Source organism: Canis lupus, chromosome 9 (assembly GCF_011100685.1).
Source record: "Canis lupus familiaris isolate Mischka breed German Shepherd chromosome 9, alternate assembly UU_Cfam_GSD_1.0, whole genome shotgun sequence".
NCBI classification, from domain to species: domain Eukaryota; kingdom Metazoa; phylum Chordata; class Mammalia; order Carnivora; family Canidae; genus Canis; species Canis lupus.
Window position 1 is genome coordinate 4,839,709 of NC_049230.1, and position 19,315 is coordinate 4,859,023.

The 19,315-nt window shown below is 58.0% G+C and overlaps 1 protein-coding gene across 3 annotated transcripts in view; it reads right to left on the reverse strand.

The window, feature by feature from the left end:
* MGAT5B (alpha-1,6-mannosylglycoprotein 6-beta-N-acetylglucosaminyltransferase B) overlaps positions 1-17,142 on the reverse strand; it is a 72,332-nt gene extending 55,190 nt beyond the window's left edge. The window contains exons 1-3 of one of the 3 annotated variants that reach the window (XM_038546505.1): positions 17,114-17,142; positions 11,438-11,550; positions 3,005-3,152 (exon numbers count right to left, since the gene is read on the reverse strand). In XM_038546505.1, coding sequence (XP_038402433.1) covers positions 3,005-3,152; positions 11,438-11,550; positions 17,114-17,127 — 275 coding nt within the window. In that variant the 5' untranslated portion in view covers positions 17,128-17,142. Of the gene's footprint in view, positions 1-3,004; positions 3,153-11,437; positions 11,551-15,315; positions 15,479-17,113 lie in introns of those variants that run through there. The other 2 variants (XM_038546503.1, XM_038546504.1) reach the window with 2 other exon arrangements.
* Between the last annotated feature and the right edge of the window lie 2,173 nt (positions 17,143-19,315).

The following is a 19,315-nucleotide window of genomic DNA, read 5'->3' on the forward strand; positions in this document are numbered from 1 at the left end:
GTGGACAGAGGCTGGGTCAGCAGTCCAGAGGGGAGGCAGCACAGCTGGCGGCAGGCAGGAACGGGGAAAGGATGACATGGGAGTGGGGCTGGATTAGAGAAGATGCACTCCACGCACACACAGCAGAAAAGGATCTCGTGCCCCAGCGGGAACTCACCTTAACCTCCCTCTCCCCATTTTTGCCACCAGCTCCCCTGCTTCCCTTTTCCATACAGCAGTTGGAACTCTTTTAAAAAAAAAAAAAAAAGCCAGATCCTATCCCCCCTGGGGTTGTGAGCTCTCGGACAAACTCCCACACGTCTCAGAAGAATGTCCCAAATACCACAAAGCTCCATGCCACCTGCCCTGTTGGCCTCTCCTGTCCCTCAGCATGCTTTGCCATGTCAGCTTTCTTACCGGTTCTTTTCTTCCAACATACCAAGCTTATTCTTACCCCAGGGCCTTTGTACTTGTTGCCCTCTCTACTTCAAATTCTCTACTCCCAGCTCCTTCCCATTATTCAGAATTAAGCTTAACTATCACCAACTCAGTAGAGGCTTCCTAGACCACCCTGAGTAAATAGATCCTTCCTCGGCACCCACCCCTAACCCTTCAGAGCATGCATCAGTATCCGACATAGTCTCACTTATTTCTGTTTCTTGGTTGCTACCCGTCTCCTCCCATAGGAGTGAGGACAAGGGCTCAACACTGAGGCCCCAGCACCAGCAGCAGGGCCAGGCGCTCAGTAGGACCAAAACATGTTTCGTGAGTGGATCCGTTTCGTTTGCTCTGTCAGATACTGATCCCAGGTTGGCGAGAGGGCATCCAACTGGGCACCCAGCACATGGCCACGCAGCCCACTCAGGAGCCAAGCACTGTGGCAGGCTCCTTGCACTACCATCACGTGTAATCCCAGACTCCAGGACTGTCATTTAAATGCCTACATTTTCCAAACCAAAAAAAAAAAAAAAAAAAATCAAGACAGAGATCTGATGAAGGATACTCTTCCCCTGAGCTGTGAGTTACTTGATATGAAAAGTCTTGCAAAGGAATAAAAACTAACCCGCACACAGCCCCATGTTTAATGAATGGCTACCAAGTGCGCAGTGGTGAGAAACGTGGGCTCTGAGGGGCGCCTGGGGGGCTCAGTCAGTGAAGCATCTGCCTTCAGCTCAGGTCCTGATCCTGGGATCCTGGGATCGGGCCCTGCATCGGGCTCCCTGCTCAACGGGGAGTCTGCTTCTCCCTCTCTCTCTCATGTGCTCTCTCTCAAATAAATAAGTAAAAAATCTTAAAAAGAAGAGAAGAAGAAGAAAAAGAAGAAGGAGAAAGAAGAAAGAAAGAAAGAAAGAAAGAAAGAAAGAAAGAAAGAAAGGAAGGAAGGAAGGAAGGAAGGAAGGAAGGAAGGAAGGAAGGAAGGAAGGAAGGAAGGAAGGAAGGAAGGAAGGAAGGAAGGAAGGAAGGAAGGAAGAAAAAGCATGGGCTCCGGCATTCGCTGGTCAAGGCCCAGAGCCAGGCCAGCTCCCAAACAGCTGCGTACCTCAGGGTGACTTCCTGATTTTCTCTGTGCCTCGGTGTCCTCCTCAATGTGACGGAGATTGAAGCACCCATAAAGTGGGGCTGACACCACCACTGAGGGGACGCGGTAAGGACGATGCCGGGCACCCGGTGAGCTGTCCATAAATGCTACTGAATATGCAGTAGGCACGCCGACACCAGATGACCCGACTGGGCATCCAGGACATTCGATCAGCAAGGCCAGTGTGAGGCGGGCGCCGTGGCCAGCAGCCCAGCCTAGGCGGGCTACGGGGCAAAGGACCCCACAGCGGTCCAAAGGAGGGGTCCGTCACACACACCCCTTCCTGCAGCCGCCGGGGGCCCCCCCATAACCAGGACTGACCGCCAGCACTCTAACTTTGACTCTGCCAAACTCCAAACAGGAAATCCCTGGAGCCTTGGCTTTTACATTTCACGTATTGGCTGAGCTACCGCTTTCCTACAAATTGTCTAGAAGTGTGGATCGCAACTATAGTTTTCAGCAGCAGGACGCTTTCAGCAAATCACACTGGCCAAGATATATAGCTTTTCCGAAGTTGTGTCAAGTGTGGGTTTCAAACTTAGTTTTTAGCAGTTAGAAGAGCATCAAGCAAATCCACCTCACAAAGAACCTCAGTGTTGAAAAGAGATCAGGGGGCGCTCGTCTGCCTGGGACGGGTGGGCAGCAAGCACCTCCCTCCACAGTCTGAGGGCCAACACCCCCCATCCGGATGGGCCTGATTTCACACTCCCTCCGCCTCTGGGTTCCAGATCACTTACTCACCTAATACACACGATTCGGTTTCACAGCGTGGGCTCCGGGGGGCCGCTCCTAAGCTACCTGGAAGGAGGCCTCTGGACATTCCAGGCTCCGTAGGGGAATATTTAGAATGAATAAACCAAGGCAAAAATGGTCCAGGCCCGTCGGCAGAGGACAGGTAACCACCACTGGGGTCATCCCATCCACATGCACATCCACATGTGACAATCCACGTGGACAAAGCTCAAAGGTGCCAGGTTGAGTGAGAGAAGCAGGTGGAGGAAATGCCCTGCGGGATGCCACTCGTGTGCGGCCGGCAAACGCCACACGCCGTGTATTGACAGCGTGTGCGTATAAAAATACGTCTACGCAAACGGTTACCGTGGACTGGAAGCACTGATACCTAACTCAGGAAGGCACTTGTCTCCATGGGGAGGCAGGTAAAGGGCCCTCCAGCTTTCATCTGTGATTTTTATTAAAAAGGAAAAAGGACGTCAGGCCATCGATATGACAAAACGTTAGCAGCTGTAAAATCCGGGAGTGGAAATGAGCTCTGGGTTGTATTACTGTGTGGCTTCTGCATGCTTCTAAGTTTCGTCCGGGTTAGCAGAGAAGGGGGCTGACCAAGAGTGCCCCCGCCAGCTCCGGGAGTGCACATTGAGGCTGCGCCCCAGTGCCCAGCACGCCGCCTGGTCCGCGCCGCCCCCCCCGCCCCCGCGGACCCCTTACCTGTCCACAGCAAAGTGCCCGTTGCCAGCAGCCCGGTGCAGCTCACTGCTGTTCTCCAGTCTGGCCAGCGTGTCCATTCGCTTCACCATCAGCTCCAGCAGGTCGCTCATCTTGCGGAGGACGCCGCGGGACTCGGGCCCACCCAACACTGCAGACAGAGCGCGGGCGCCGTCAGGTTCAGCCGCAGCCTGCAGGCCACCTGAAGCCACCTGGTGGCTCAGACTCCAGCCCCACGCGCACTTTCCCAGGCAAAGGAGTTGGGCAGGAGAGTGAGCCCACCCCACCCCTCACCCCTGTAGGACAGGAAATCCCCTCACTTCGTTGTGTGGGGGTACAGAGCCCTGGGCCGACTCTGCTCCCTACCAGCTGGGGGACACGGAAATCATCCTAATGCCTCTGGGCCTCTGTTTGGTTACCTGCAAAATGGAGCTTTAGACCTAATCCCAAGTCTGTGAAAAAACAGGAGAAGGCCAGGGGTGGGGGTGCGGAACCCCAGGGCCCCCAGCACCGAGTTCCAGACAGATCTTGTAGATCAGGCCTCTCGAAAGTGCAGTCAACCAGCCACTCCATGCCTGAATCTCCTGGCCAGGCTGTTAAAATCCAGATTCTCAGGCCCTAGTCTCGATCGGCTGATTCACACCTCTAGGACCGCCCAGGAACCTGCACTCTGCTTGCCCCCCACGTGGTGTGCATGTACAGGAGACATTGTGAGCCCGTGTTCAAGGGGCTCGGGGCCCGAGCAGACCCCTGCCCCACTCCACAATCCCAGACCCCGCCATAGGAGACCATCGTGAATTTGTCCCGACTCTCAGCTGGCTTTCAGGTTCCCGAGGATCCACTCCTGGGCTGAGGGGCAAGGGAGACGTTGTGAAGAATAAAATTAAATGAAAACAAGGCACTTCAACCAAGATCCCATTAACCAGCTGGGCTTCCCCAAGATTTCCCTTCTAGTGATTCCCGCTTTTTGGGGCCACACATGCTGGAGGGGAGAGTGGTTCCTGCCTTTCTTTTCAATCAAGTCACGTGAAGGTTTTAACAGCCCCTCCAGAGGTCTACAGATACTCAGGTTCCAGGCTCTGCAATCCCCAACTTGGCTCCCCAAAACCCCCAAGGGCTGGCTCTGAACCTCTCACAGCAAATGAGCCAAGTCACGGAGACCTGAACACTTCCAGGGGCTTCCGGGGCGCAGGAGGGCCCTGGGTTGGGTTTCCCAGAAGCAAACCTCAAGACAAGGGTTGGAGGGCAAGTCGTTTATTTGGGAGCTATAGGAAATCTTGGTCAGGGAGTGGGAGGTGGCCCAGAGAGGGTAAGACACCACACTGGGGAAACCAGCAGGTGCAAGTCTGCACATGAGCATGGAAATCCCGAAGGCCAAGGGCTGGGGCACCAGCAGCATGTGCTTCTCAGGAAAGAAAGGGCCAGGGCCCAGGGAGCTCAGAGAGGCTCTCACCTGCCTCTGCCACCCCCATCCATGTGGCCATGTGGCCAAGGGACAGTCATGGCAACACTATCAGCTTCGGTGTCCCCAACTCAACAGTACCGGGTCCCATCTGCCATCCATGGTCACAGAGCCAGGAGGGGGCGGAACAGAGCATGGCAGGGAACCAGGGGCAGAGGTGGGGAGAAGAGAGGAGGCTGGAGGAGGGGCTGCTCCAACCTTAGGACAGAGCTAAAGAGGGGGGCCAAGGCGCACACGCATGCTCACACACACGGAGTCGCCTGAGAATGAGAAGGCTCGGGGTGGGGTGTTGGTGAAAAATGCACATCTAGAGGAAGGAAAGAAAGAAAAACTGCCTCTACCCCATCTCCACACCAGTTGCGAAGTAACGAGCAGCCTTCCCACTTCGCCTTCCCAGAAAACTGGGTGGGTTTTTAACAAACCAGTTGGGATTGGGAAATTTCACCACTGTGTCAAGCGAAGCAGGTTTCTCCCCCCGCTCTGCTCCACCCCACTCACTCAGTACTCCATGGGTTAGTCAATCAATCCAAGAAGATATAAATAGCTCCCGCTCTCTTTTCAACTCCACAGAGCTGGGGTGATGGTGGGTCTTTTAAATCATTCTCATCCCTGAGACCCCCCACCCTCCTACCCAAGCCCATCATCCATCCAAATGTAATACCTGACTTTCAACTGGTGCTTGGAGCACAGAGTAGAACAAGGGGAAGGTTCCCATCATCTCAGCTAGAAAAATAGGGGAACATCAGATGATCTGACCGGGCCACTGCTTGCTACCTACTCCTGGAGTTGTGCAGTGCACAGCCTGCCCGACCTCCCTGGGCAGCCCTGATGAGCCAATGCTCACAGCTCAGGCTGGGGTGGCCCCTTCCCCCAAAAGCATGGGATAAAACCAAGGAGAGAGACCACAGCTGGGGACACCCTAAGTCAGAGCCTGTTAACCAAGGCCCTCCAACCATGACCTGGCCAGGGCACCCAGGGCCACCTGGACCACAGAGCCCGGGCAGCAGCTCCCTTGTGCAGATGCGGCGCCCCAGCGACACTGAGCCCACATCACGCCTCCTGGAGCAGTGCTCTGCTCCCCGGAATGCCTCAGGCCTGGCACCCTGCCCTGTCACACTGCTGCCCCTGTGTCTGAGCTCATCTCAAACTTCCTTTGCTCCTCCTCGCTGCCTGAGCCCCTCCTGGAAAAACTGCACCATCTGGCCAAGAGCTGCAGGACCCCAGGAGCCAAGCAGAGCTGGGGCAGCCCCGTGGCTTGGGACAGGCTGGGTGGGGGTAACAAAGCCCACCCTCCACCTGCTCCATCACCAGCCACATGGGCACGGGATGGGTGGGCATGTCGGTGTCCTTCTCTGGGCCTTAATTTCTCCTCCTGTAAAATGAGGGTGTCAGACTTACTGCACCCTGAGGTTCTGTGGGCTGGGACTCCTGGCTTGGTGCTTGCAACCTGCTTCTCGAGATTAGGGTACCAGGAGAGGCAAGAACTGTTGCTCTAGAAGCTGCCACAATCCCCTTAGGGAGAGAGAGCTCAGTTCTGTTTTCCTACACCCTGGGTGGGCCAGAGCAGAGGAGTGAGGTGCCCAGAGCAGTGAGACAAAGAGAAAGCTAAATGACTCTGCATATTCAAGTAGGAAGGAGACTGGAGATTCCTCCTTAGGTCTGGGAGAAGAGGAGACAGAAGGAGGCCCAGGGGCTCAGAGGCGGGGGCGGCAGGGCAGCCAGAGGGGTGATGTGGGGTGAGGGGGGGAGCTCCAGCTGCTGGGAGGCCAGAAGGAACTGTCATCCGCTTGCTGTGCCCAAGCAACGGTCCCAGCCCCCACGCCGTCACCCTACTCTGGGCAGGGGCTCAGGGGAGCGGGTGCCCTTCCCACTAGGTCAGTGCCGCACGCAGGAGCGGGATAATTCACAGAAGCAGATCAGACCAAGAGGGGGCCGGGGAGACCTAAGCCCCTCCCCCAGAGAGTCCTTGGAGATGGGGGGCTCTGGATGGCGCCTCATAGGAAGGATTAGCCAATTCCTTAATGTCAACGGAAAGAGTGACCCCAGAAGACCGCAGGGCTTAGGGATGTGGCTAAGGAGACACATGGCCCCTCTTAGATGGGTCCCTAAGGACGCATCCATCACACTGGACCCAGACCCGGGGCTCCAGGTGGGCCCTGCTGCCTGCAGGTGGCACACACTGGAAGCTCCCCACCACTTGGGGTGGGGGGTGGGGGGGCGGCTCCCTGGCTGCCCCCACCCACCCGGGGACTGGCAGCCTAGCAAGCTCCTGCCAGCTTGCCCTGAGTCACCTCACTGCTCCGCTCCGGGTGTGGGCTCAATTGAAATGTATTTAATGTGAAGGCCCAGCGACACCCGTCTCCAGCCTCACACGCGGTCCCCCATATTTCCATATAAATAAGGAACGTGGGGATGCGGGATGCGAGAGATACAAATGGCTTCTCAGGGTCACAGACAGAGGTGCTTTATTAACCACCCAGGCCCCTCCCCACCCCTCCCCTCCTGTCTCCTCCCCTTCCCTTCTCTCCCCTCCCCTGCTCTCCGCTCCCCTCCCTTCTCTTCGTCCCCTTCCCTTCCCTCCCCCCCAAAAGCACACGGTTTCCGTGTCTGTCTCTCCCATCCTCCCTGTCCCCGCCTTGTCCTCCTTTCTTATCCCCACCCCAACCCCTTCTCCCGGTCCCTCGAAACTGAAGGAGCCCCCACCTCGCCAGATAAGAGACCCCCCCCCCCCCCCGGCCCTTGAGACAGAGACTGTGACTTCGTGTTTGCACAGCTGGAGACACGAGTACACTTGTCCCTCCACACACAGCCGCCCCGCAGAAACCAGCTGAGGCCCCCGGAGCTCTGGGCTCTGGGTGGCCCAGAGGAGACAAGGGCAGGCCCTGGGTCCCCCAGCCATCACCAGCCTCTGCGAGGAAGGGCTCCTGGCACCCAGGTCCAAGGCCAGAGACAGCCACGGAGCAGGGAAATATTTTTCTGATATTCCCTAGGATCGAATCCCAGCTGCGGGGCAGGAAGGTCTAGCAGGGCCAAGCCACAGGGTAACCTCAGGGCGGCTACAGGCAGCTGAACCAAGGCCCTTCTGCCTCCAGGCCTCTCCCCAGAGACAGCCTCTGGCCTCTACTTCTTCAAGACAAGATAGAGAGCTGGGGAACAGCGGAGAACAGCCAGCCACACACGCTTGAGGAATCTGCAGCCACAGCAGCATCAGCGGAGAGGCCTCAGCTACAACTTCACCCCCCACCGCCACTGTCCCTAGGAGGGAAGCACATCCTCCTTAGGACAAGAGAGGGGAAGTGGAGCCAGGAGGCAGGGAGGAGGGGCTGGGGTCTGCAGGGAGCACGCAAAAAACCCTCCCCCAAGGCTCAAGTCAGGCCCACCTGCAGCAAGAGGGAATTAGGTTAGACTTCTCCATGAAGTGCTTCCTGCCAGCCTCCTTCCCCCTCCTGAATCTTAAGATGAGTGCTCAGAACTAGAAGGACATGATCCCCAAACTAGAGAACTTCATCACAAAATATAAACTGGCCCAGAGGGGAGCCCAGAGCCTCTTCCGAGAGACCACAGCCCACAGAGTCTCCAGTAGGGCCCTCCTCGTTTTAGAGAACACTCCTTCTTCTCCTCACCCCTCCCCAGCCTCATCCTGGGGGGACCTCCTTCTCCGACAGGCTTGACAGGCCAGGACAGGACAGGCTGTCTCCCGCTTGTGTGCTCACATGGTTTTGTTGACCAAAGCAAGGATTTTTATTTTTTCCCTAAATGGCACTGCCTTCCTGAGTTTCCTTCTCCAGATTCTGCCCCAGGGCTGCACAGACACGGGGATGCCCCTGCAATGCAAACACCCAACCCCCTTCCATGACCTCCAGGATCCCTCCCAGGCCCCTCCCGCCTGCCCCCCTTCCAGCCCCAGTGCATGGCTCAGGTGGCTCCTAGGCAGAAACGCTGGCACCTCCTAGGTTTCCTGCAGGGCCGCTTCCTGCAGGGCGCCTCCAGGCACAGTGTGGGGGTGTCTTTTGAGGAGGTGTGTTTTGCAGGATCAGGATTTTAAACCCACAGTGTAAACTTGGGGCTCCTCCAAGTCCCTGCTTTGGGTCTTTCCAAAAGAATCAACTTAATCCAATGGCATGAAAGAAACGGGGAGGGACAAAGAGAATTGGGATATGAATCGAGCCGGTCAGTTTTCCAGAGCTCTGAGGCCTCCCTCCTCATCCGTCCCCTCCTCCTCATCTTTAGTTCCACATTTTAGGTGCCTAGCCTCCAGCCCAGGGGCTCAGGAAATGTGAAAAGGCTTTGACTTGGCTGAACTTGCTCTGAGAACTGATGTCACAACAGACAGGAGACCCAGCAACCTCGCCCTGTGTGTACCCAACCGCGATGCCTACATGTGTCCTCCAGAAGACAGGTACCAGAACGTTCCCAGCAGCACTATCCACACAGCCCCAAACTGGAAGCAACCCAATGTCCACCACCAGTTAGAGAGATAAACATCATGTGGTGCGTTCACACAATGGAATTCACACCACAGCAGTGAAGACAAATGTCTACAACCACACACCATGACACGGATGACTCTCCCAGATGTAATAATGGGAGGGAAAAAAAGACATACACAAAACCATATCCACTATGTGATTCCATTCTCATAAAGTCTGAAAAACAGGCAAAACCCTGTGCTATGAGAAGTCAGGGTCCTGACATCCCTGGGGAAGTAATGGGTGGGAGGAGGCATGAGGGCACTTCTGGGGGCTGATCACGTTCTGTTTCTTGATCTTGATGCTGGTTGCATGGATGCATTCAGTTTATGGATATTACGCTCCAATGGAAAGCTTAAGCGTGGGGCAGCCTGGGTGGCTCAGTGGTTTAGCGCCGCCTTCAGCCCAGGGCCTGATCCTGGAGACCCGGGATAGAGTCCCACGTCGGGCTCCCTGCATGGAGCCTGCTTCTCCCTCTGCCTGTGTCTCTGCCTCTCTCTCTCTCTCTCTCTCTCTGTGTGTCTCTCATAAGTAAATAAATAAAATCTTTAAAAAAAAAGAAAGCTTAAGCGTGTGCATGACTGTGTGCACACGCACACACACAGACACACACATGCCTCTAATCTAATTGCATGACCTTGGGCAAGTCCCCTTCCCTTTAGGGCTCTGCCCACCACTAAGACGCAGATCTGGTTGGAGTTGGACTCCTACCACCTCTCCAGACAGAAATGCCCAATGCATGGCACGGCTGGGCTCCCACAAGGTCATGCCAGGGAGATGAGCAAGAACCAGAACCACACTCCTCTTCCAGCCCCCAGTTCCCATCTCTTGGATCCCTGACCTTTCCGAAGGTCCAGCTTCCTTAAGCCCCCCGTAGCAGTCACCCACGCAGACACATCCCATTTGCAGGAGTGGCAACCAGGTAGCTTGAGTATCGCTCCCTACAACCCATCTCCGTACTCTCCACATCCCCATCATCCCCCCACCATGACCTCCAGTATCCCTCCCTGAGCTTCCTCAAAAGTGCACCTCCACAACCGGCCCACCCTCTCTTCTAGCCTCAATGCACACCCATCTCCTGTGCAGAAATCCCCGCATCTCCTCCGCCCTCTTCCCTAAAACAGCCTTTTCTGCAGTGTCCCCATCTCAGACTGAATACATACAACAAATATTGATGGAGCTTGTCCTATTTGCCAGATGCTGCTCAAGCCCCTTCATATGTGTTATAGCAACACCATACGTGACAACCCTGGGCACACAGGTATTATCCCCATTTATCAGAGGAGAAAACAGGAGCTCAGAGACCAAAGCATCTCTGCGAGTCAGAGGTGGGATACGTTCATTTACATGTAGGCTTGAATGACTAATAAATGTGAAATTGCTGCCAGGAGCTTTGCAAGTTTAGAGTACATGTGAAACCAAAGGAATAAACCCAATGATGAGATGCCAGATGGCAGAACAAGTGCCCCTCAGAGCATCCACCCTAGGTGACAGCCCATTCTATTTGACGGTATATTTGCCATTGGGAACAGGGGAGCCACACAGCCGAGCTCTGGGGGTTTGAGAAAGTGGACTTCAAACAGAGACTTCCCCAGAGCAGTAGGAGAAAGCCATCGAGCCAGCCTGCTGAAGAGCTCCAGAAACCCTATTTGCCTCAGCTGCCCCACTACCCTGGGGTCCTCCTTCCCACTGTTACCAGAAGAGCCCCCACGACACACTGACCAGGACTCTGCACCGTTTGCCATTCTTCACTGAGTAGAAAGAGAAGGGAGGAGGGTCCATCTTTTAGGAGGTCTCCTAGGTCTGAACCCCTCCATACCACCTGCTGGGAGCTCATTCAATCCCATGCCTGAAGATGGTCATTACTTTTCTTCTCTGTGAATGAGTTAAGTGACTTGGCCAAGGGCACACAGCTGGTAGGTAATGAACCAGGGTACAAACCAGGTCCATCTGGCCCCCAAAGCCCATGCTCTGAACCCCTTTCCACCGCCTCACAAGTGTCATGTGGGCAAGGAGCCACAAAGGTCTGAACTGTGTCCCAAAAGCTCAGAAATAAGACATGTGAGCCCATGGCCAGGACTGCCCTCTGACTTTCCCCTCTGCCCCCTTGGCTGTGGCCACAGCCTGAATCAAAAGCACAGAGTGGGTGTGTCTCAGAGGGACAAGTATTCAGAAACACTCACCCCAACACACACACAGAGAAAGAAGCCACTCAAGCAGCGTCTTCTGATGCCTGGGAAGCCCTGACTCAAGGCTCTTCCCTGGACTGACAGTTGGCCAGAAGTAGCCTGATGATCATAGCCAGGACCAAAGGCAAAGCACCATTCAAGGTCACACAGCCTAAGCCAAGGCCCCTCTCCATTCACACATCCATTGATGAGGTGGCCAGGATCCCTGGGACAGAGTCCCAGAGAGTTCCTTGAGTCGCTTGGTTCAGAGGCCTCCTTCTCCTCAACCCACAAACACCTGCATCCACTCCTGACTCCCCTTTCCCCACCAAGATACCTTCTGTGCGGATGGTGAAGGGGGAGTCCCCCGGGCGCCGGGCAGAGAACTGGCCTCCCAAAGACGTCATCAGGAAGCAGAGTGAGAAGAAGCCGATGCCCAGGACAAAGAGCCTGTGGAGAGCAACAAGGCAGGTCAGAAACAGGTCACTGGAATGCCCTTTCCATACCCCCAACCAGCAAGGGCTCTGTACAAAGGAATGGGTGAGGGAGTGAGGATGGAAGGGATGGATGTGGGAACAAGAGATCCAGGGCTGAGCTCCTGGACCACGTCCCTCATCGCTACAGAATAAAGAAAGCTCGACTACAAGGGGCTGGCCGTGAGCCTCACACAAAACCCCAAGGGACAATGACACAGGCATAGCTCAGGCAAGTTCTAGCCTTCAGAGAGAGCCTGGCTCATGAGCAGAGGTCCTCAGTGTGTGATTCCCCAGACCAGCAGCACCGGCATCACCTCGGAATTGTTAGAAATGCAAAATCTTGGGCTCCAATCTTGGGCTTGCCAAATCAGACACTCTGGGGGTGGCACAAGCACCGCGTATTAACAAGCTCTCCAGGCAATTCTGATACATGCTAAAGTTTGAGAAGCACTGGTATGGATGGAAACAGCAGGAGCTGGTGCCAGCCAGAGGGCAAGGAATTGGTCCAGACAAAACCCACCTGGATCCCATCAATCACCTGGGCCCAGCTCAGCGCTGTGCTCACAGGTCTTGCCACCACAATCAGTCATGAGTTGGCTTGAACACCTCCTTATCATGTTCGAGGGGGTGTGGCATGTGCCCCCATCCCTACCAGAGGGTAAGATCTGCAACCGCAGGGCCGTGTGGCCATGTGGCCACATTCCGTGCCCAGACTCTGCCTAACTCACATCTTCACCAGGCAGGCACACAATAGTTGTCAGCACTGGACTGGTCAGAGTGAGTGGACCCCTGTGCATGGGGTGTCATCTGGGGCACTGGCCCAAACAGGACTCTTGCTCATTCCTTCAACACATAGTTGATTATTTCCCAGGTGCCAGGCATGGGAGTAGCTCCAGGGAGACAGCAGGGAACCCCAGGCTCCTACTGCTTTCATACTAGGTTCTGGGTCCCAAACAGGAGAACTGAGCTAACCAGCCCAGCTTTGGGGAGCTGTTCTGGAACCTTGGATGTATCAGAGGACTTGCAGAACTGGCAGGGCTGAATGGGGAGCCCTTCGCCCTGGTCAGGATGAAGAAGCCCATCTCCTGTGGAGCCAGCCTCACCCCACAGAGCCCCACAAGTCATGCTAGAGGCCTCCAGCACTCCCACCTCCCCCCACCACCCTCAACCCCACATTCATTTTTATCTCCACGCAAGACTTGCTTTATGCATTTTAATCTTCATTATTTGAAGCTGGCAGAGCAGTATTTAATTAAAACTTGGCCCATTAAAGAAAACACACAATTGCAAAAGAAAATAAAAGCACAATAAAAATTCTCACCCCGTATTTAAATGAAACTGTTAGAGATTAAATCAGAGAGGGTGCTGAACCCCAAAGTAGAGAAAGCAGTGAGGGCTTCCCCAGGAGATGACAGCGAGGACAGGAGAGACTGCACGAGAGACACTGCTCCCTCACCTCCGAGGGACCTCTCACTGAATTCCACCAAGCTCGGGGCTGGGGCCCTGGGATCCCAAGATGAAGCTAGGCTGGTCTAAGGACAGCAGCCAGAGAAACGGTGGAGGAGGCCGGTGGTTGCACACCCAGGAAGATCCTGAGGGAATCAGCTCTTTGTCCTCCCAGCTTGACGACAAGGACAGAAGCCTCAAATTTATTGTCCCTCACGTCCCCAAACCTCCTCTGCAGCTATGGAATCATATTTAGAGCTAGAGGCCTGGGCCGCAGGGTCCGAACACCTGTTATGAGAAAGGGATCTATACTTTTAGGCCAGAATCTGAAGTCCTCAACACACATCATCGACAAACTTCTCTGCCAGACGTCAATCCTAGGGCCATTTAGAGCAGATTCGAGTTAAAATGGTTCCGTCCCCCATGTATCTATTGAGGCAACATTCCAGGAGCAACTACAGAATAAGGGTCCTGCCAGAGGCTCTGGGAAAAGAGAAGGAACAGGGCCCCCTGTTAGTTAAAAACTAACAAGTAGAGGTGCTGTGGTTGGAGGCCAGCCCCCCTCCATCTGAAGGGGACACAAAGACTCCACTGGTGGCTGTGGGTCTCTGGGCAGCCTAGGGAGACCCTAGGTGAAGATACACAACTTGAGGGCAGGGGAACCTATGCAATCCCACCTCAGAATCCCGCCTTCAGATAAGAGCCTGAAAGAACCAGGACCCCAGAGGGACGCAGCGCGGGGAGCGGGCGCTGTCCGTGGTGCTGGCTCCCGCCGCCTCCAATTGCACCAGAAAATGTCCAGCCACAGCTCGGTCAGTTGGCTGGTCCTCCCCTGACGTGGACGGCGGGCTCGACACGGGAAGGGGACCCTCTGACCGGTCAGCATCAGCCAGGGATTCGAGGATTTCCCTGGAGGAGTAAGGCCTTTTCCAGAGACGCCTGCTTACCCCCCTGCTTCCCCACCTGCTTCCCATGGGAACCCTCTGTCGGGGCTCCAGCCACCTCCCTGTCGCCTGCCCAAGGCCCTACTCTTGGCACCGCCAGCTCTACGATCCTCCCTTCCCACGTCCTCCGGAGGCGGTGGTCCATCCTGAGCCCTGCCGTCGGGAAAGCGGTCTCCTCAGCTCCACACAGCAGGCAGGCTCACCGAGGAGGTGCTGGGAGGCCCGGAGACACCAGGGTCTCCTGGTCAGGGGCTGGGAGGGGGATCAGCCAGGGCCTGGCAGGGGCAGTGGCTCAACACCTGCTCCCTCTGGCAGCCCAAGCCTTTGGGGGGGGCCTCTGTCTGCCCAGTTCCTTCTCAAGCGGAGCACAGTGGCATCCACACCCCACCTGTGGCCGCATCCGGAGTGCGACCCCCGCCCCTCCCTGGGTGCCCTCTGCCTGCTGCCCAGCACCCTGCCAGGCACACATCACTTAGCATCTCCTCCCGGACCGGGGCAGCAGGAGGGCTTGGCGGGCTCCAGGGAGAGGAGGGAGCTGCCCCGGTCCCACTGGGCTCTGGGGGTCCCTGGACTGGGGTCAGCGGACAAGCCAGCCCTGCCTGGCCCCAGCCCTGCCTGGCCTTGGCCGCCGGAGGTTGGGGTGCCGGAGTCGGTCCTCACTTTCATCCTGCCCCAAGGTTCCCGGAGGTCCCGGCTCTGCTGCCCTGTGCTCCACAGCGCCTCCCGGGCCACCAACTCCGCACGGCCTGCACCGAGGGTCCAATTCCCAGCCGAGGGGCAGGCGGGGGGGGGGGGGGGGTGATCTTTGCTCCAATCTCGGGACCTTCCCTTGGAGCCAGGCCCGCACCCCGTGGGGAGGAGGGGGTGCGAGCAGAGGGCGGGGGCAACGGGGCGGCGCGGGTGCAGGACTCAACCCAGGGCTCGCGGCGGCCGGTGGGGGTGCCGCCCTGCTCGGCGCCCTAACTTCGCCCCGGGGGTGGGGCGTCTGCAAAGTGGGGAGGCCCCCGAGGGGCAGGAAAGGGGCGCCCTGGCCGAGGCGACTTCCCGGGCTCAGGATCACAGCCTGGGTGCCTCTGTCCCCCTTCCCACCCTCGCATCCCGAGTCCTCTCCCCGCTAGACCAACTCGGGACGTGTCTGGGCTGCTCGCGCGCGCACACGCACCCCGAACCCGAACCTTGGCTCCGTCCCTCCCGCGGCCCCACCGGCCATCACAAGGGTCGAACGCGAACCGCCCCCTCGGCCACCGGGACAGGCACCTGGGGGGTGGGGGTGACCTCGCCCGCCCCTACCTACCCCGCGCCCCCTCGGAGGAAAGGACCTGCCCGCGCCGACGGGGAGGGAACTTTACCGAAAGGGTCTCAGGGTGACCAGGCATCTTCTGACCATTATCTTCCCATCCGGGTTGACTGTGATCATCGTGCAAACTTGTCTGGGCGGCGGGCCGCGGGCGAGGCCGGACGCACCGTCCCGGGCCCCGCTCCCGCCGCGTGGGAGCCGCGAACCCGCTGCGGGCCGAGGCCGAGGCCGGGGCCGGCGGGGCGGGGCGGGGCGGGGCGGGGCGGGGCGGGGGGCGCGGGTCCGGGCGGCCTGGGCGGGCGGGGAGGAGGAGCGGCGCGGCTGCGGGGGGCGGGGGCGAGGGCGCGGGCGGCCGTCTCTGCGTGTCCGCCCTCCCGCCTCACCTCCCTGGGGCCCGGGGGCGGCGCGCCCCCCGACCGCCGGCCGCGCGTCTGCCTGCTGGGGCTCGCTCGCTGGGCGGGACGGCGCCGCGGCGCGCAGACGGGCTCCCCGCCGCGGGCGCCCTCATCCCCGGCCCGCGCCCTCGGTGCCGGCTACAGGCGGCCCCGCGCCCGCGCCCGCGCCCCGGCCCCCCGCGCCTCCGGGCCGCGCCGCTCCCCGGCCCCGCAGCGCGCCGCGCCCATGGCTCTCGGCGAGGGCCCCGCGCCGCTCTGCCGCCCGCTCGCCCGGCGGCCCGCGCTCGGGAGGCGGGAGGGAGGGAGGGAGGGAGGTGGGCGTCCGGCCCCGCGCCGCGCTACGCCGGGAGGCGCCGCATTGTTCCTCGGAGGAGGCGGCCGAGCGGCGGCTGGGGCGGCCCGGGAGCGGCCGCGGCGCTTCCTCGTGGCGCCGGCGCCACCTTGCGGCTGCGGCCCCGCAGCGCGCGCTCCCGGCCCGGTGCGCGGGGGCGGGGTCCCTGCGCCTCCCCCCAGCCCCGGACCCCCCCGGGGCCGAGGGCCACGGCAAGGGGGGGCGCTGGGCCAAGACGCCCCTTCCCCTGGCCGCCCCCCCTCGCCCCCTCTCCCCCGTGGGAGCTCTGATGTCGCCCTGCAGCCCTCACCCTTCCTGTGGCCCTCTGGGGCTCCCCTTGGCTGAGCGGAGTTCCAACTCCGCCTCTTGAGACGGGGCTGTTCAGCTGAGCCCAGAAGCCTGGGCGCGCCGTGTGGACCGAGGTTCCAGTCTCAGATCCCACTGAGCCCAGAAGCTTGGGCACGCGGTGTGGATCGAGGTCCCAGTCTCAGATCCCACTGAGCCCAGAAGTCTGGGCGCCCGGTGTGGACCGAGGTCCCAGTCTCAGATCCCACTGAGCCCAGAAGCTTGGGCACGCGGTGTGGATCGAGGTCCCAGTCTCAGATCCTCCATTAACCAGTGACTGACACCTGCAAGTGGGGGACACTCCAGAGCCTCGATTTCTCCACTGTGAAATGAGAGTGACCTGAAGCTGGCTAAGGCTAGGCCAAAGCATTTACACGCCCCTTTCCCCAACCCCCTCCTCTTCTTGACTTTGGACATGTGTCTGCCACTGCGGAGGGAGGCGGTCAGCGGCTCCTCCCCACGCACCAAGCCAGGGCAGCCACCTGAGCCAGACCCAAAAGAGCACTTGGACAGAAACAGCACCTGCTGGACCCGACATTGACCAACACAGACATGGAAGCAGCTTGCTAGGAAGAGGCCCAGGCTTCAGGCCATGTGTATAAGGACAGGGATGACCCCGAGGATCTTTCCACCCCTGGCAGTGATTCTGCAGCCTGGCTTTGAAGAGGAGAAAACCTTTGTCTTCAGCCACTCGGCCCAGGTCCTGTCCCGCCTGGGGCCCTCACCCGCATCCCCTCTGCTACCCTACCTCCCAGCCCCAAGGCTGAGCCATTTCTCACCAGCGGTGACTCATGCTTCTGCTTTTCTTGCTCCTTCTTCATCAAAATTCACCTGTCCTGTGTTCCATTATCTCGCCTTGCTCTCTGCTAATGTGAAAACCGATGATGAATTGGTGTTGGCGGATTAATGCGTTACTCCGGCTAGGTAACAAATTTGCATTGAACAAGGACATGCTGACTGTGCCTCTGTGCAGAGGAGTGACGAATGGTGGTGGGAAAAGGCACCGTGGCAGGCTGGCCCCAGAGCTCTGCGAGGGCAGGGGTCTCGACCAGGCCCACACACCCGGACACTAATATAAGCCCTGATGTGGAGGTGAAAGCCTTATCTATCTACACTTGGGAATGAAGTGGTCCTTCCCATTGTGTGTCCCCCCCATAAGCTCGGGGCATTTGTGCTTTTGGTACTTCAGGCCAAAGGGGAAGAGAGACCCAGCGCTGTCTGGTTTGGCTCAGAAGGTAGGAGTGGGTCTCCTGCATCCCCTCTGGGCCTTGCCCTCTAGCACGTGGGCTTTGAGGTTGGCAGGGGAAAGTGCCCCCTGCCATTTGATGAGCAGGCTGTGGCCAGGCAGGGACGCGTGGCACAGACAGTGGAAGATTCTCTCCGAGCCAGACCACCCAGCCGCCTCCTCTCAGACTGTCGCCCTCTTGGCGACCTCTCGTCTACAGGAGAGATCCGCGTAAGTGGTCCTGTTTGCTGTCTGTTGTAGACATGAGGAGGAAGTTTCTGAATCCATAGTCCTGCAACCTCGGATACGCTCTCTTTGTGCCTCAGTTTCCTTGGCAGTCAATCCGGCCCTTAGAGCCTGTCTCCCAGGAGGACGTGAAGATGAGCCTGTTGATGCACATAAGCAGCCCACTGCCTGGTGCCTATGAGCCCTCACGGTGCGGCAGTTATAATTTTTCCTGTTACCGTCTACCTGCAGCGGATGCCACCCTTTCTCTGGGCATCCACCTCTGCAGGCCAAAAGGCAGATTACTGATGATACAGGCAACACTGCCTGAGGCTGTTTCTGGCTGTGGGAATACGCTAGGATACGCAAGAGCAAGACAGAAATGCCAGGAAGCGGTGCTCCAGAAGCAGCCCTCGAGGAATGAACAGATACCCATGTCACTCAGGTGGGATGCCAACATAACCGGCTGGGATGGGGAACCACTGTTCTAGAATAATACCCATGGCCTTCTGAGAAGGAACCAGAGTCACCCTAAGCAAGCTAGAAGAGATCAGGGGAGCAGGAATTGGGGGCATGTTGCTGGGGGGCACATCCAAGGAATGATGCGACAGGTCATACCAGATTCCAGAAACATCCCCTCTCCACTCTTTTTCTCTCTCAGAGGCTACAAACAGAACCATGGGCCAGCCCATTTGGGCATCAGGGCACAGACTGCAGCAGCTTGGGCACTCTGAATGTGGCACTTCCTGGCTCTCAGCCCAAGGCCTGCCCGGAGGCTGAGAAGCCCAGAGCAGCAGGAGGCCCTGACCAGGCTGGAGGGCCTCTGTCCAAAAATGGGGAGTAGGACTCAGGAGGAAGGGATTTGGGGGAAATGGGTGATGCACTCCCTGGCAGGGTGTCATACTCAAAATACCCAGGGATAGGCCAGGCACAGAAGGGAAGGGGCTCTAGTAGTCTCCTAGGCCTAGCACAGGCGGGGCACTTAAAACAAGAACAATTAATTCTCTCCCGGTTCTGGTGGCCAGAAGTTCTCAATCAAGGGTTTGGCAGACTCGGTTCCTTGTGCTGGCCCTGGGGGAGAGTCTGGCCCAGGCCTCTCTCCTGGCATCCGGAGGGGGCCATTGATCCTTGGCTTTCCTTGGCTGGCAGCTGCATTACCCAGTATCTCCTCCATCATCACGTGGCCTTCTCTGTGTGTGTCTCTCTGTGTCTTCTCCTCTTCTTAGAAGGACACCAGTCACTGGATTAGGGTCCACCCCACTCCAATATGTCCTCATCTGAACAAACTACTGCACAGATCCTATTTCCAAACAAGATTATGTTCTGAGGTTCCAGGTGGTCCTGAATTGGGGGTTGGGGGGGGCAGGGGCACCCTGTTCAGCCTATTACAGGGACCTAGTGGGAAGGGGCCACAGTGGCCAGGCAGTGCCAAGAACCAGAGGTCCTCAAAGGGGACATGCACCATTGCTTTGTGTGAATACAGGCCCAGTTATTTCAAGAATCAGGAATCTGGACTTCCCACGTGCAGTCA